General features: G+C 38.7%; 1 protein-coding gene and 1 long non-coding RNA gene across 2 annotated transcripts in view; both read left to right on the top strand.

The window, feature by feature from the left end:
• Positions 1 to 7,776, top strand: part of pcdh9 (protocadherin 9) — a gene marked incomplete at its 3' end in the record, with an annotated part of 233,267 nt that extends 225,491 nt beyond the window's left edge. Inside the window, exon 5 of the mRNA XM_080439051.1 lies at positions 7,409 to 7,776. Within this exon, the coding sequence (XP_080295177.1) occupies positions 7,409 to 7,776 (368 nt within the window). The remainder of the gene's footprint in view (positions 1 to 7,408) is intronic.
• A 3,460-nt stretch (positions 7,777 to 11,236) lies between these two features.
• On the top strand, positions 11,237 to 12,761 carry LOC308091467. The gene is made up of 3 exons (XR_013933719.1): positions 11,237 to 11,319; positions 12,403 to 12,481; positions 12,692 to 12,761. It is a non-coding gene; the product is annotated as an uncharacterized lncRNA (long non-coding RNA).
• The last annotated feature ends 2,645 nt before the right edge of the window (positions 12,762 to 15,406 follow it).

Here is a 15,406-nt window from a genome sequence, read left to right as displayed (position 1 = left end):
ATGTTACATGATGAGATCTGTCAAAAATTGCTTATGGGAAATCTAGTAAGGCACAAGCTGAATCAAAGACATAGAGCAATGGAGGGAGAAGGTTACATCAGATATGTAAGACATGAATCTTCCTCAAAAGCTACATCATGTGGGTATTGAACACCAGAGATGCAAATAACTATTCAAGGGCATTTTAGGATGGAATTGCCTTTAAGTGGCACATTGTACATGGCAATGTTTTACTAAATTTGAAAGAAAGAAAGACAGAAAGAAAGAAAGAAAGAAAGAAAGAAAGAAAGAAAGAACAAATATCAATTTATGAAATTAATCAACTGAGTCTTCTTTAAAGATGGGGTGCCGTGATTTTCAGTGATCCCCCCCCCCCTAAAACATAATCATCATGTTTTATGTGGACATGCCTCCAGTTCATTAAGTATACCTGGTTCTCACCTTAGCACCTCCTCCACCACCTTAGCACCACCCACCTGTCCTAGTCCCTCCTCCTCCTCATGCCCACACCTGTTGTGTTATGATAATGAGGGGGAGGGTATAATTTTACTGTGTCATTAAAGTGATGTTTTTCAATTGGCACGTTTGTCCCTCAAGGTTTCAGCCTCCAGGAAGAAACTCAAAATAGTCAGAGAAGACATAAAACACCATAAAAACACCACCAGGGGGCTTAATGAAGTTCTATCAACCTCATAGACACATGCAAAACAGAAAAAGTGCAAAACCATGGCACCACCTCTTTAACATCAAATAGTTTTTTAATGTATTATCAATTTGAATGATACACCACATTGGCCTGTCTGATTATACTGTATGGGCTCTCTCATAGCCATGGTCCTGCTGGATGTCCTAAAGATGGGCATGTATCCACTCATACACAGTAAAATCCTGCTCTCAAGAGTTACAAATTAATACATTTACACTGGGGATTTTATGGTGTAAATGCCTTGCGTTCAACTGATAGAATATTTACAAGTAAGATATGTTTTCCATCTGCGTAAGCGGCTGGAGAGAGATTTGCCAAAACAGAGCAGAGAGCTGTGTATGGTCAGTGGAGCAGAGTGCTTAGCACATACTGTAAACTACCTAGAGATCTTGACAGGTCAACTGGCTCCGGGGCTCTTGCGCTCAGTGGGCCTGATATCCCAGCACAATATTCTAGCAAACAGATCCTCAGTGGTTTAGTGAAAAGACAAACATCTCTTCTCTTTTACACCAGCCTTGCTGCTTTGACACATCATCTTACATCTATTAAAACCACTTGAGCGCCGAGAGAAATGAATGTAGGCATGAACCTGCCCTCTTGCGAACACGCAACGACAAAAGAAATGGGAATCCGACCATGAGTTTCCTCTTAAATCTAAAAAGAAAATGTTTGGAAGTAATCATGTATACAGTATGTCAAAGAAAACATGTTATTTTCTCTACAAGATGAAGACTATCCACTGGGAGCAGATAGATTAGCTGGGTTCAAAGGGGAGCTCGGCTCCCCTGAAAGAGACATGAGCTCCGCTGAAAGCCTCATTTAATACATTTGGGGGGGCTCTAAAAAGGCTAATAGTAAAGTATTTTCAATGTGCATGTTTATGTGTGCGGGGCAATTTCCAATCAACAAAACAAAAACAAATTGGGCTTCTCCAAAGCCTGGCGAAGATTCGAACACTGTAGATATTAGCATGCAAAATTGTTAACCATTTTTAAATCTTAGACTAGTGTCAAATTATACAGTATCTCTGACAGACAAAAAAACAAACAAGATACAAAAATACAAATAAAAAAGCATTATGCACAGCTCTCATTCCTCTCAGGCAGGAAAATACACAACAACTGATAGCACCTTCAATGTTAACCTTAACTCTTTCAGTGCCAAGAGTATTTTCATAAAGTACTCCCAAACTGCCAGGAATTTGCGTTTTTTTAAATTTTGTAATTTTGTAATTTTTCATTCAAATAAATGATCTGATTGGGGTTTTAAACCCATAATACAGTTCTACCAGTAGAGAGCAACAAATCGACACATTGATGACCTCGCTGGCTCACTCACCCCCTCCCAAACAGGCTCACGTCATATCCGGTCCTAACCGGATGTTGACATTTTGACAATCGTTGATCAGGCTAAATTACGATGCGATACACGACTACGATGACTGATCGTCACCCAGACCAAAGAGAGTAGACGTGGACCTCTCCGTTCGCTTTTTATACCGTGTGAAAAAACGTGACTTTCCCTATTCTGGCCGAAAATCACCGGAGAAAAACAACGTGACCCGGAAATGAATTTTTTTTTTTTACATCCGGCTCCGGGTGAGTCTGATGTAGTCAGGAAGCGAAAGTGATCATGAAAAATATACAGAATAGCGCGACCACAGTCAAAAGTAAAAACTCGGGATTTCTCGTGCTGGCACTGAGGGTACTCGGGAAAAACTCGGGATATGTCGGGGCGTGGCACTGAGAGAGTTAAGAGGGCTTTGTGAAATGTAATTTAGAGCTAATGGTAATAAGTATGTTCACAGTTGCACGAAAAGGTGCAATTACTGAATAATGTTATGTCACTGCCTTCAGGAAATTGGAATATATTCATAACCTAACAATTCATCAGCTGGTTGTGGTTAGGGGTCAAGGCATGGTTGATGAGCTGCGTATGATTAGGTTGCAGTTGCACAGATCTTAAGTGTGCGTTACACTCATGCAAAAACTGGAGGAGGGTTAACCTATACAAATCTATCTACTGTAGATATGTTATGTGTGCCTGATGAATGATACGCTTCATTTATTGTTTGCAACATTGGCGTCAATAATCAATCAATAATGCCGTGATCCGTTAGGCACAGAGATGTAGGAGGTATTTTTTAGCATAGCTAGTTTCAAAGAGTGAGTCACCACGTAATTCACAATTCTAATCAGGCATTGTCAGGGACGTGCCCAGGGAGCAGGTAGCAAGCAATGCGTGGTTCAGATTGTTCTCTATTGCCCACTGGGGACTCAGATTATCCATTTCTGTATGTAAATGGTCACGCATATCATACCAGAGGAATAGAAATGCACAAATTACCCTTGATTAATTAGAGAATGAAAAAAAAGGGGGGAAAAACGCTTTATAAAGCTATTAGAGTCATGTCATTTCACTGTTATCAGCTCACAATCCTGAATTGCATTTTTTTTACCTTAACGTATACAGATGAAAATCCCATTGAGATACAAGGTCTCTTTTTACGAAGGAGTACAGTTGGTTTGATTATTCAAGTTAAAATACTGAAACATGCCCTTTACACTCTTAGTATTAAAAATACAGTACAGTAAAGTATACTGAATAGCAGTGTAGTATATAGTACTGTATGGTCCTCTTTCCCCTGCTTTCCATGTCTCCTCCTTAAAGGCTCCCAAGCTGGCTGCCCTCTACAATCTCATTTGGTGAATTCATCTTGCTGTCACCCTGGCACTGCGTATAATTTCTCTGCACGGTTCTTCATGTTGCCATAATAATTTGAGGGTTCGCCTGGCTTCTCACAAGCCCATTATGGGTGCGAGTCATTGGGATGGACTCCACACCCTACAGGCAGGGGAGAGACTGACACTATCGTCAGTGCAGAATTTTCCTCAGGCCGCATACTATCAGAACATGGAATACGATTTCCGATCATTTTAAGCCTGAACTCAGTGTTCAGATGATGAGGCTTGAAGGCGAAAGGCGACATGAAGGACAATTACATTAATTCACGTTGTCCTCGACATTACAGACCCTGGGGGGGTCTAGTGTCATAAAAACGCAGCAAATGAGCTCATACATGAAATAGTTTCCATTTTTCTGCCTTTTTAATCCAGTCATAATAGTAATCACATTTGGGTCATGAAAAACTCAAAATGATAAGAAGATGACACTACTTGGTCTGCATCCAGTATATTGGCCTCATTTTAATCCCTTCTTATTTATGACAATGATGCAATTACAATGCCGACATATAATTATAATAAAATCTAATTACAATTTTACACAATGGGAAGTACTTTTCAGATATTCAAATGTGGGAAAACATGTCTCATACAATCACCGAATTTAAAGCTGCACTATGTCACTTTTTGATGAATATAATGTCAATTTGTCCAATGGTAGAGTATATAATTAGTATACAATTATATAATATTTTCCCCCAGAGCAAGCATTCAGCCTCTATTAGCTCAATGGTAAAAATGTCAGCACCAATAGCGCAGGAAACCAGATTCAAATCCGGGGTAGAAGACAAAAGTTACACAGTGCTACTTTAAGTAAATGCAGTGCTTTGTTAATGAATCAAAGTATAGCGTATATGACACAAAATAGTGAGCTTAAATTACTTAATTCACTTCAGAAGTACTTGCATACAGCATTTGTATCAATCAATGCAAACAAAAAGTAGCCAGAATCAATAGCTCACACTCATTTTAATTTTTCAATACAGCAAATCAATTTCTTGCCAGAGCCAGGATACTTTTACCTCAGAATGGCGTGTCCAGCAGTGCAATGTAGATTTACTGCGCCGACCACTAATATATTATATACACCTACACATAAGCATGTGCAAATAAGTGCAATTATATGCATGTGCCCACATGCATATATGCATATTTTACACACACACACACACACACACACACACACACACACACACACACACACACACACACACACACACACACACACACACACACACACACACACACACACACACACACACACAGTAGACATGGGACGCCATAGCTGAATGGGTAGAGAGGCCGTCAGGGAGACAGAAGGTCCCCAGTCCTCCCCCTGCCCCGGTCTATGTGTCAAAGTGTCCCTGAGCAAGACACTTAACCCGTAACACCATATTAATGGCCCCCACTGCTCCTAATAGTCAGGATGGGTAAATGCAGTGGTGAGAGGAAACATTTCATGTATGTGCAGATGTACTGTGACAAAAAATACCCCCAAAGGAGTGGGGACCATATTATTATTGTATTATATTATAAAACATGGAAGTCTTTATGTCAATAAAACTACTGTATAAAACAATTGGACTCCATCCTGTTCGAGACCAGATGCAACACTGGGAAATGGGTGTCACGAGGAATGCAAGCGGCGTCGCATGAGCACAGGGGAACGACCTAAATGCAGAGGCAGAACAAGTGCAAAATTCAACAGATTTATAGATGCATCCCTAAATCCCTGTATTGAAAGCAGTCCAATACAGGAATAAATCCAAATCCAAAGTCCAAATAACAGGCAAAGGTCAAACGCGCATGTCAGGGAGGCAGAACGGGTTCCAGAGACGGGACACGGGTAACAAATAATCCAAATACTGAGGCTAGAGAGTCAAGACACAATGTATAACAGGGACAATCTGGCAGTGAGAAAGTGAGCTGGTACCGTGTAAAGGTCAATACATGCTCCTTCTATCGTCGGACAGGCTAATTCTGAACCAGTTCAGACAGTCAGGACATCTGGGGGTGCAAGAGTTCTGGTAAAAAGAGAGCCCACCCATCAGACGTTCTTGACGTCAATTTGTAGTTATATCACATCCCTATTGGAAAACGTTGCACTCAAAGGGACATGAAACCCTAGGCTGATTTTGCTTGCACAGTGGCATGCCCTGGACACACCTATGAAAACTCACTCATTATTAATTTGTTTGGTGCATCTGTGTTGCTTACTAGTCTGCCATGTTTTTCAATATGCTGTAGTTTTTTTTAACCTGAACTGGAAAATAAACTACAAAATCAGCCTGGGGTTTCATGTGCCTTTAAGTAGTGAGGGCTTGATAAGGGATTTAATTTTAATTGCAGATGGGGAAGCTCGGTTGACTGCAGGGCTGATGAGAAAAAGTGGAAACAGGTGTGTAGATGGGCGGGACAATCAGGCGAAGGGGAAAGGAAGGGGCATCTGGTGGCTTATTGGAAAATAGCAGGTCTGGGGAGTTGGAGGAAATGTGGTTGGAAAGGAGAGACAGAGAGACAGAGACAGATGTGGCTGGAGAGGAGAGACAGAGACAGATTGTGACACTGGGTCGATCAAATGAGCCATGTCATGAAGAGGATTATCTAGAGGTAGCAATCCAAGGAAATAGATTAACTATGGAGCACAACGGTTTTGGTGCTGTCAGCCAGAAACCTTGTATAACATTCACAATGCGTTGCATTGTGAATGTTTTTGCGTCAAAGTATTTTGATAAATCTCAACTATAATGACATAATGCAGGGTGAAAGGGTTTACATCTGACTGTGGGTTTTATATTTTTTTAACCAATGAGAAGTATTAACAAGAGCTTGTGACTAAGTAACTAACTACATTGCATCCTTTGGAACACATGGTTATTTTTTTCCCCCATTTCCTGAAAGGTAACGGTTTTGGAGATGCAGGGTTTCCACTCGATAGCGACGATTTTAATACCTGAGCAAGTTAGAAAGCCATTCTAATGCAATGCAAGGGACAGCGTTTATTATGCATATGCCTTGAGCTCAAAAGGGACTCTAGCCAATAATAGACACTTAAAACCTGTATATATAATTTAATAAAACAATATTGCATTAGCTGAATAGATTCCCCCCCCCCCACTAAATAAACATGTTACTAGGCTCAGGACAAACCACCGCAAGCTCTGATTCTAGATGCAAATGATGTTAAGCCCTTATTTAGCCTACGTGTGGGGACCAATCAATAAGAAATAAAAAGTAACAACTGAAATGTAAATGGAACTGAAACATTCATTAGCTATTTGTTTTTAAGTAGAATACATTTCCTGATAGTAGAAAAGTAGTGCTGTTGGTGGCATAATTGGATGTCAATTAGCCTTTAATTATCAGAGGTTTTATTTGTTTTTTAGGGAGATGGTGGAACTATTTTAGTGTTGATTGCAGCAGCTGATTGAGATTTATTTTAGTCAGTCTTTTTTTTTTACTTAAACACACATTATAGTTCATATAATATATACACACACACACACACACACACACACACACACACACACACACACACACACACACACACACACACACACACACACACACACACACACACACACACACGCATCTTGCTATTGCTAAAATTAAATAATCACCTTTCAACAAGATTATAATTGTGGTTTTCTCCACACAACTAAATTGCACTTGACTCCCCCCAAATCCCAGTAACATGTTTAAATAACAGATAATCCAATAATGCACTCATCTTGCAATCGTAACAAAACCATATACTGCATGCTGAGATTGATTGATAGGAATATCCCAAGTAGACACACAATTGAATCTTTGTCAATCATTTTATTTTATAGGTGAAAAATGCATTGACTTGGGAAACTGAACTCATCCTGTGTTGTAGGCCTACATACTGTAAATATGTAATGATGCTTTTATAATTGCTGATCTGTTCTGCTCTGTTTTACTCTGATTCTTTTAGATGGGCCCCTTGGACCTCGAGGTCTCGTGGAAGCTTCAGAGATGTGCACCCAAGAATGCCTAGTGCTGGGACATTCAGACAATTGCTGGATGCCCCCGACTTTAGCGACATACCAGCAGCCTAAATCTCCTGTGTCCAGCTTTCAGAGGGAGTGGGGACCCAAGGACAAACTACTGAATGGACACACTCTGACCAGAACCTGGAAAAATGAGGGTGGTCGGCCTGATCATTTTGGTGACAGGAAGCAGTTTGGGAGTGGAGAGGGACACTTCACAAACAGTGGTAACATGGCCGACATCCCATTGGCAAGTCTTAAGTCCTACCAGCCAGCCTCCTGCCCCGACAGCCCAAAGGAGCAACAGCTATAAAATGAACTTTGCTTCTTTGCTATGAGAAGTCCTTGTAAGTTGGACATAGCAATCACATGAAGCAGTTGTTATGAGCTCCTCCTGTTTTATCTTGCCGTTCTTGTTATGTTTCATTCGACTGATGTCGATGCTTCTGCAGTGTGATTGCTACATGTACTATGTAGGCCACTAGACTAGTGCTTATGCTGTGTGCTCTACAACTACTTCAACTTTACTAAGACTCAAGAGGCTCATATCTTTTTGATGAACCCTCAAGGATTTCTTCAGATTAACCTTCGCTGTTCATTTCATCTGTTGTCTGGACAAAGAGAGGATGAACAATGTCACAATGGAGAAAGGAAAACTTCACAAATGAAAAAACAAAAACAAAACAAAAAAGAAGATGAAAATGAACTTGTAGCTGGTCAATATATACCAATATTTGTGATGTGGTTGTTATTGAGTTGTTCAGGACTATATTAATCAACACAATCAAAGAAAATTGAGCTACATTTAAGAAAGTGTTGTTTTTGTTCTGATAACACTGTTAGTGGACACTTGTTTATTCTGTCATTGTCTGTGTGTTTGTAAATAGAACTAATTAACCGATATCATGTACCTGTAATAATCACAATGAATAGAACAGTATTCATGTTGATCATCATTATGGATATTTTTTTTTAAAATCATTTTGAATCATTCTCAGTTGGGCAATAATCAGAAATTGTCATCAGTACATAAAAAGTCTAATTTATTAAAAGCCCTACAGTTCATATCAAAACAAAATTTCTGCCTGTAAAACACACTATATTGTCCATATCTCTGCTTCTGTTCAAGTATAGCAACAACACAGGCAAACTTTTTCAAAAACATTTTGTACGAAGGATGTCAATGCGCTAATGTCTACATTATAGAAATGAACTGCTTTGAAAGCTTTCCTCTAAAAGTTGGTTTTGAAAATGTGTTCAGTACAATTCAATAGCAATATATTTGTAAATGGCTAAATGTTTTATCTAACTTTGATCTTATAACTGTAAACATTTTATTGAAATTGATTTAACTGAGTGAGATTCCTCAGTAGTACTTGCATATATATATATATATATATATATATATATATATATATATATATATATATATATATATATATATATATATATATATATATATATATATATATATATAATTATTATATATATAATTTCAATACAGACCATTATTTTCCATATATAAGAAACAGGTTAATGCTACACTTTAATCACTGTGCCTTCATGGTGTTTCTTCATACACTAAATTGTGCTTATTCGGATGATAAGGACATGTTGACTACAAATAACATTTCCAATAATGAAATGCCTTATGCAATGAATGTTTGGCAGATTTAAAGACACAATCACACAGGTGAAAATATAAAATCAGGATAAACATACCAACTAGAGGCAAATATTAAGTCAACAATGAAAACTCATTCCCACAGTCAGAGTTTTTATTTTTTCTGTCTTCTCTTTTTTTCTTCTCCACAGCATGGAAGGCAAATTACACAACGGAATAGCATGCTAAAAGATATAACTTTTAAACTGAACTTGATTATTTTGTGTCATATTTCATTCTGTTGAGAAAGAAAGAATTAAGTTGTGCATTAAGGAGACATTCATTTTTGTAAAGCACTTTCATATTTATGTCACTATATAAAAAGTCAAGTGGGATGGGGTGATTTGCTTACTGCAGTATGTTTGTCAGTTGTGAGGGTGTTTGACATCACAAATATTGAAACAGTTAATCCTTGTTACTACTCTACAGGTATACAGCTACTGCAATAAATGTTTTGATTATGTGTATGCTTAACTAGTGTGCAGGTTTGTTATATCAGGAGTCACTAGACTGTATGTTTGTTTTGTGTGGTCATACATTTGTTGATATAAAGTCAAATTTATAGAAAAAATGCAAACATTTACTTATTGTCTCCGCCAGGCCAGACGGCCCACAGACGGGGAATATGCTTTCGCCTCGGTCCGTCAGTGTGTCCGTCCGTGCGTTCGTCTGTCTGTGAACTGCTAATCTCCGGATCTGGCGTGAAACTTTGCACGCATACTCCCTGGAGGCGAAGGAAGAACCTCTACCACAAACTTCCATATCAGCCTGTTATAGCGCCACCAGGAGACCAATTTTTACAAAACACATTTTTCGTATTACTCCTACAGATTTTGTCCAAACCTCACACAAATCGGTATACATTATCTCTATGGTCATGTGATCAAGACATATCTGTCAGATTCCTCATATTCCATTCCGATTGGCTGATTGGCTTCTAAAGTTTGTGGGAGTGGCCCATTTTGCACAAAATGCCACAAATCATGAAGTTTCACAGCCAATTGCTGTGAAACTTTGCACGCATACTCACAGTAGGCCAAGGAAGGACTGCCAATCCATATCGGCCTCATGGTCACGCTACAACAGCCCACGCACACATACCCACTCTCTCTCACATCTGTTATTCAGCTCTAAAGTGTCAAAATGTCACTCAGTGTAACTGTCTGGGCTACTACCTACCTACTGAAGTTCTTCTATCAATGTGTTGAGTTGACTAAATCTCTCTAAAATCTTTCTGTTTCTTACTCTAGTAACCTTTGGGGAAAAAAACACATGTCATTCAGTGCAACACATAATCTTTTAATGCTATTATTTTAAACAAAATGTATAGCCCAAGTTAACTACTTTATATAGGTGCTCAAGGAATTTCCTGTTAAATATGTTTATGTGAGTGGTTCCATCATTGAGTGTAGTTTTTATAACTGAAAAATAGGTAATAGAAAAATAATAGTGTTGTTAGTATAGTTCATGGGGCCTAATAGCTTAATTGTTCTTGCTGAAGGAATCACATTTAATCAGTAGCCTATTTATGGACTGTTGTATTATTTTGAATTGTGTCATTCAGGGTAACAACATAGTCATTCAGTGTAACGCCAATATTTAAATCATAATACATTAACCCATTAAGACTTGAGGCCGATTCTACTAGAGCATGCAACTAGTTGAGTATGACCCACAGTTGTACAGTGGTAAGATGCGTGCAATGCAAAGCAGAGATTGTGAGGCGGGCTGCCTCCATTCTCCTCGCCTTACAAAGACTACAAATAAAGACTCACCACGACCAAGATTAAAACCCACAACCTACGGATTTTTAAATCTCACCTTTACTCTTGCTCCACCAGGCCTTTCACACTATGTTTGAGGATGAAGGGAGAGGTGGCAAGTCAAAAGATGAAAATCCACAACAGAATCCCCCTGACAGAATAACCAAATTTACTGAAGACATCCACTGATGATCAGCTGGGTTCATAATTACAGTTCTGAGATTTAGGTAATTGCTTAAAACCATCTGTTGAAACATTTACTCTGCACCTACATTTACTCATCTGCCACACCAATACTCCCTATTCACGCTGACGTCAGACAACTTCCGGTTCACTTCCGGTTTAGTGTTAGTGGTGATGTACTGGGATTTCTCCGTCAGGCTAAACAGTGTGTCTCCAGAACAAAGCCAGCAACTATTCGTGTTTTATGGTAAAGTAAATTCTACTACTGTTTTCTGTTTTATCATCTTGTTTTCTTGATAGAAATATCGTTTTTTTACATTTTAAAATTCGGAAATTGCCTTAGATTGGGTTGAGAATGTATGCTAGCAATGCTAATAATATTAGCCCTGCTGTCTGCCTGCCTGTGTAACACTTTTTTTTATTATTTTATTTTTTTATAAATGATGAAGTGGCGATGCCAGGGTGTAGGTTTTGTTTTAAAACTAGAATGTATTTGTAATCAGATATAACATTAGTGTATATCCATTATAACCCAGTGTGTTATCCTTTGTATCTCACTGTGTGTGTACATATAGCTATAACCAAATGAACCCGACGTATTTTCAGTGGTGGAAAGTAACTAAGTACATCTACCCAAGTACTGTACTTAAGTACAATTTGTAGGTACTTTTACTTTACTGGAGTATTTCCAATATTCATTACTTTTACTTCTACTCCACTACATCTCAGAGGCAAATATTGTACTTTTACTCCACTGAAATTATTTAAAAACTTTATTAACTAGTTACTTTGCAGATTTTGATGATTATTACAAAACATACATTAACCACATTCCACCTTTAATACTTCTACAAGCTTGTGAGCTTGTAGATCTGCTATGGGACATTCTGCATAATGAGTATACTTTCTACTTTTGGTACTTTTTAAGTACATTTTGATACCAATACTGTACTTTTACTCAAGTACATTTTGAATTCCAGACTTTTACTTGTAACAGTGTTTCTACATTGCAGTATTGATACTTTTACTTAAGTAAAAGAATTGCGTACTTTTCCACCACTGCATGTTTTAACATCCCTGTGAAATAAGAGATGATTAGGAAATAACCTGACTTGATGCATTTCATGTTTACATGCAGATCTGAGAAGTTGAATGATAGACAAGTAGAGTATTTTATCAGGCGACACTATGGAAATGATATTGCATGATTTCAAAGCCTAGCTCTCATGAAATAATTTGTGAAGTTGCCAGAGCACTTATGCTCAGCTAAGGTTTTCGTTGTACACCTGCAACAACTGATTATTTACAACTGATTACTCCTTCCTTCAAGGTACCGGGCAGGACTGCATGACAGTGGTGTGTCCTCCTCCCTGAGCCAAGACAAGGTTTAACCTACCTCAACTATACAGGTATATGAATTGTTTGATTAACTGATAGAATGATAGACAAGTCAGATATTTTTTGAGGCGACACTATGGAAATGATATTGCATGATTTCATAGCCTAGCTTTCATGAAATAATAATTTGTGAAGTTGCCAGAGCACCTATGGTCAGCTGAGGTTTCCGTTGTACACCTGCAACAACTGATTATTTACAACTGATTACTCCTTCCTTCAAGGCACCGGGCAGGACTGCATGGCAGTCGTGTCGTCCTCCCTGAGCCAAGTCTGAACTTGACCTACCTCAACTATACAGGTATATGAATTCTTTGATTAACCACTAATAAGATACATGAATCCTCAGTGGATACTGGATATCGATAATTCTTTATCATGTTTCTAAAAATGTATAGTCACTCACCATACTGACTCTTAATCTCCTGATTGATTACGTTATTAACATTTAGAAAAAGGTACAGTGGTACGATTATACAGTGAAGCTAAAAGGATAACACAAAAAAGCCCAGAGGACTTGTTTCCATTGCTGCCATTGTATCACTGGAAAGATTGTTCTCAAAATCTTAATCTAAACCATTTCCATGCAGATCATTATTGTTGCTATTTCTTTTCAGATTATGGAATTCACCAAGTCCCTATCACATCTGCCGCAAATGAGGTTCAATGATGTTGAACGACTTGTTGCCAAGTTTTCCCATACACCAGGTTCCAAACAGGAAAAAGGCTACAAGTTCTACTTCGAACAGTACCTGTTTGATTTTGAAGGTAAAGTGCTTTTGTCTTTTTTTATGTTGTCTTTCTGTTTTCCAAAATAAAAACATTGCATATAGCATACCATATTATTGATCAGGTTACTGTAGCACCACCTGCAAACTAACACCTTTCCATACTACTGGGGTAGTGGTTCTGAAATGTATAGGCCTACATATTAAGCCGTGGACCCCCATCTGAATAGGTTTTGTGCCAGGGACGCTGCAGAAGAGAAGATTTGTGTAAAAGTTTTTCATAATAATTCTTAAGATTGTAAGTACATATTTGAAGATAGCAGATCTACAAGCTCACGGCGCTGAGCTTTATAGTGGTTAAACTGATTTTGATACTATATTCATTAATTTTGCTGGCGACCCCACTTTGAAAACCACTGAGCTATAGACGAATCCACAGACGCGCTGTCTGCAGGCCGTCATAACTGCTGTGTCAAGCGGCTGCCGCTCCGCGACATGTCTGTGGAATCGTCTATAGAATATGTATCATAAAATATAAGTCAGTAATATGCCTGGTTAATCTTGCACACTTCTTCCCAAACAATGGAACACAGTCTCTAATGTAGTTGATCATGGTGTGGCGGTGAGAGGACGATGTTACCGGTCAATGAAGAAAAATGAGGAAGCTCACTACCTACAGGTTTCTCAGATTGTTAACCTGCAGATGGTTTTCCTGCAGATGGTTTTCCTGCAGTTGGTTTTCCTGCAGATGTAGTTCCCTGCGTTTGCAGATGTTTTTCCTGCAGTTTCCTGCGATTGCAGATGAGACTTTGCAGTGTTCCCACAATGTTGCATGTACTTCAGTGTGTTTCTCAGTCTGTCAATGATTTGTGTAGCTAAACTCCCCAAAACAACTTCATACATATAAGACATATATTTAAAAACATTAGTGTCTTTTTTTGGTGGACAAATAAAAGACTGAGAAAGATTCTGTGAGATCCAAATATATTCATTGGGCCCAGACAGCTGGCGTAGCCGTCTGGGCACCTACAGTAGGCTGCTAATGCCGCCTGACAGCGTATCGCAGGTTCGACTCCCGATCCCGACGACCTTTGCTGCGTGTCACTCCCCATCTCTCTCTCCCCATTTCCTGTCGGTCTACTGTACCTATCAATAAAGGCAGAAAAAGCCACAAAAGATACATACTGTATATTCAAGTTTAAGGGTTGTTCACACCAAGCAATATAACTATAACGATAACTATTGTTCACCATTGTCTATTATAGTTATGATGTGGACACTGGCATCCACTTGAGATTGAACTTTTTTTTTGTGCTTGGTGTGAAAGGCCCTTATATACGGTATACACTCAACTTTTGATGTGTAAATGTAACGTGCACAGCAACAACACTCATTGTTATTTCCCTATTAACAGGTGACACTTTCGCAAAAGGTTCCTGTGGAACTGGAAAGCACGTCATGCTCTTGCGCTGCGGGCAAGGCACTATGTAACCACATAGTGGCACTGCTTTTTCAAACGGCACACTACAGGTACGTCCCAAAAAGTTCATTAAAAAAGTGAAACTTTCATATATTCTAGGTTCATTACACATAAAGTGAAATATTATATGACATGAATGAATGAATAAATATAGGGAAAAAACGTTTCAACAATATAATTTTTTTTGGGATGCCAGCACACAGAGGAAGGCTTGACGCAGAAGACCTTGGGGTGCTGGCTATTTTTCACATTTTATGAGTCTTTTTGAGCTGTGCACCTGGCAAGTTGTATCTAAAATGTACTGAGTGCTTGTTTTTCGTTTCTGTTATGTACCTGTATAGTACCCTAGGAGTCAAGTCTGTGCCATTGCCTCTGGCATGCACCAGCTCCCTGCAAAACTGGCACCGGCCACGTACACAGGTCAGATATGGATTTTTGTTTGATGTTGAACAAGTTCAACCGTTTGTATTGTCTTGTCTATTCATTATTCAACATTATTATATTATAGGGTATTGCACCAGAGGCGACAAATGACATGGAGGTGCGGAAACCAGTGCGAAGGACAAAAGACAGTGTCAGGACCGGTGTGAAGTGCACACTGTACAGAGCATATGCTGGTGAGTATGAGAATGAGCTCCCACCTGTACAATAATTCTAATGCATTTCTAACATACATTAAATATACCTTTCTTTAGGAATTTATGATTTATTATTAGTACCAGGGTTTGGCG

This window comes from Gymnoscopelus braueri (assembly GCF_963280865.1).
Source record: "Gymnoscopelus braueri genome assembly, chromosome: 1".
Taxonomy (NCBI): domain Eukaryota; kingdom Metazoa; phylum Chordata; class Actinopteri; order Myctophiformes; family Myctophidae; genus Gymnoscopelus; species Gymnoscopelus braueri.
Note: the sequence above shows the minus strand (reverse complement) of the source record. Positions and strands in the feature narration are given on the sequence as shown.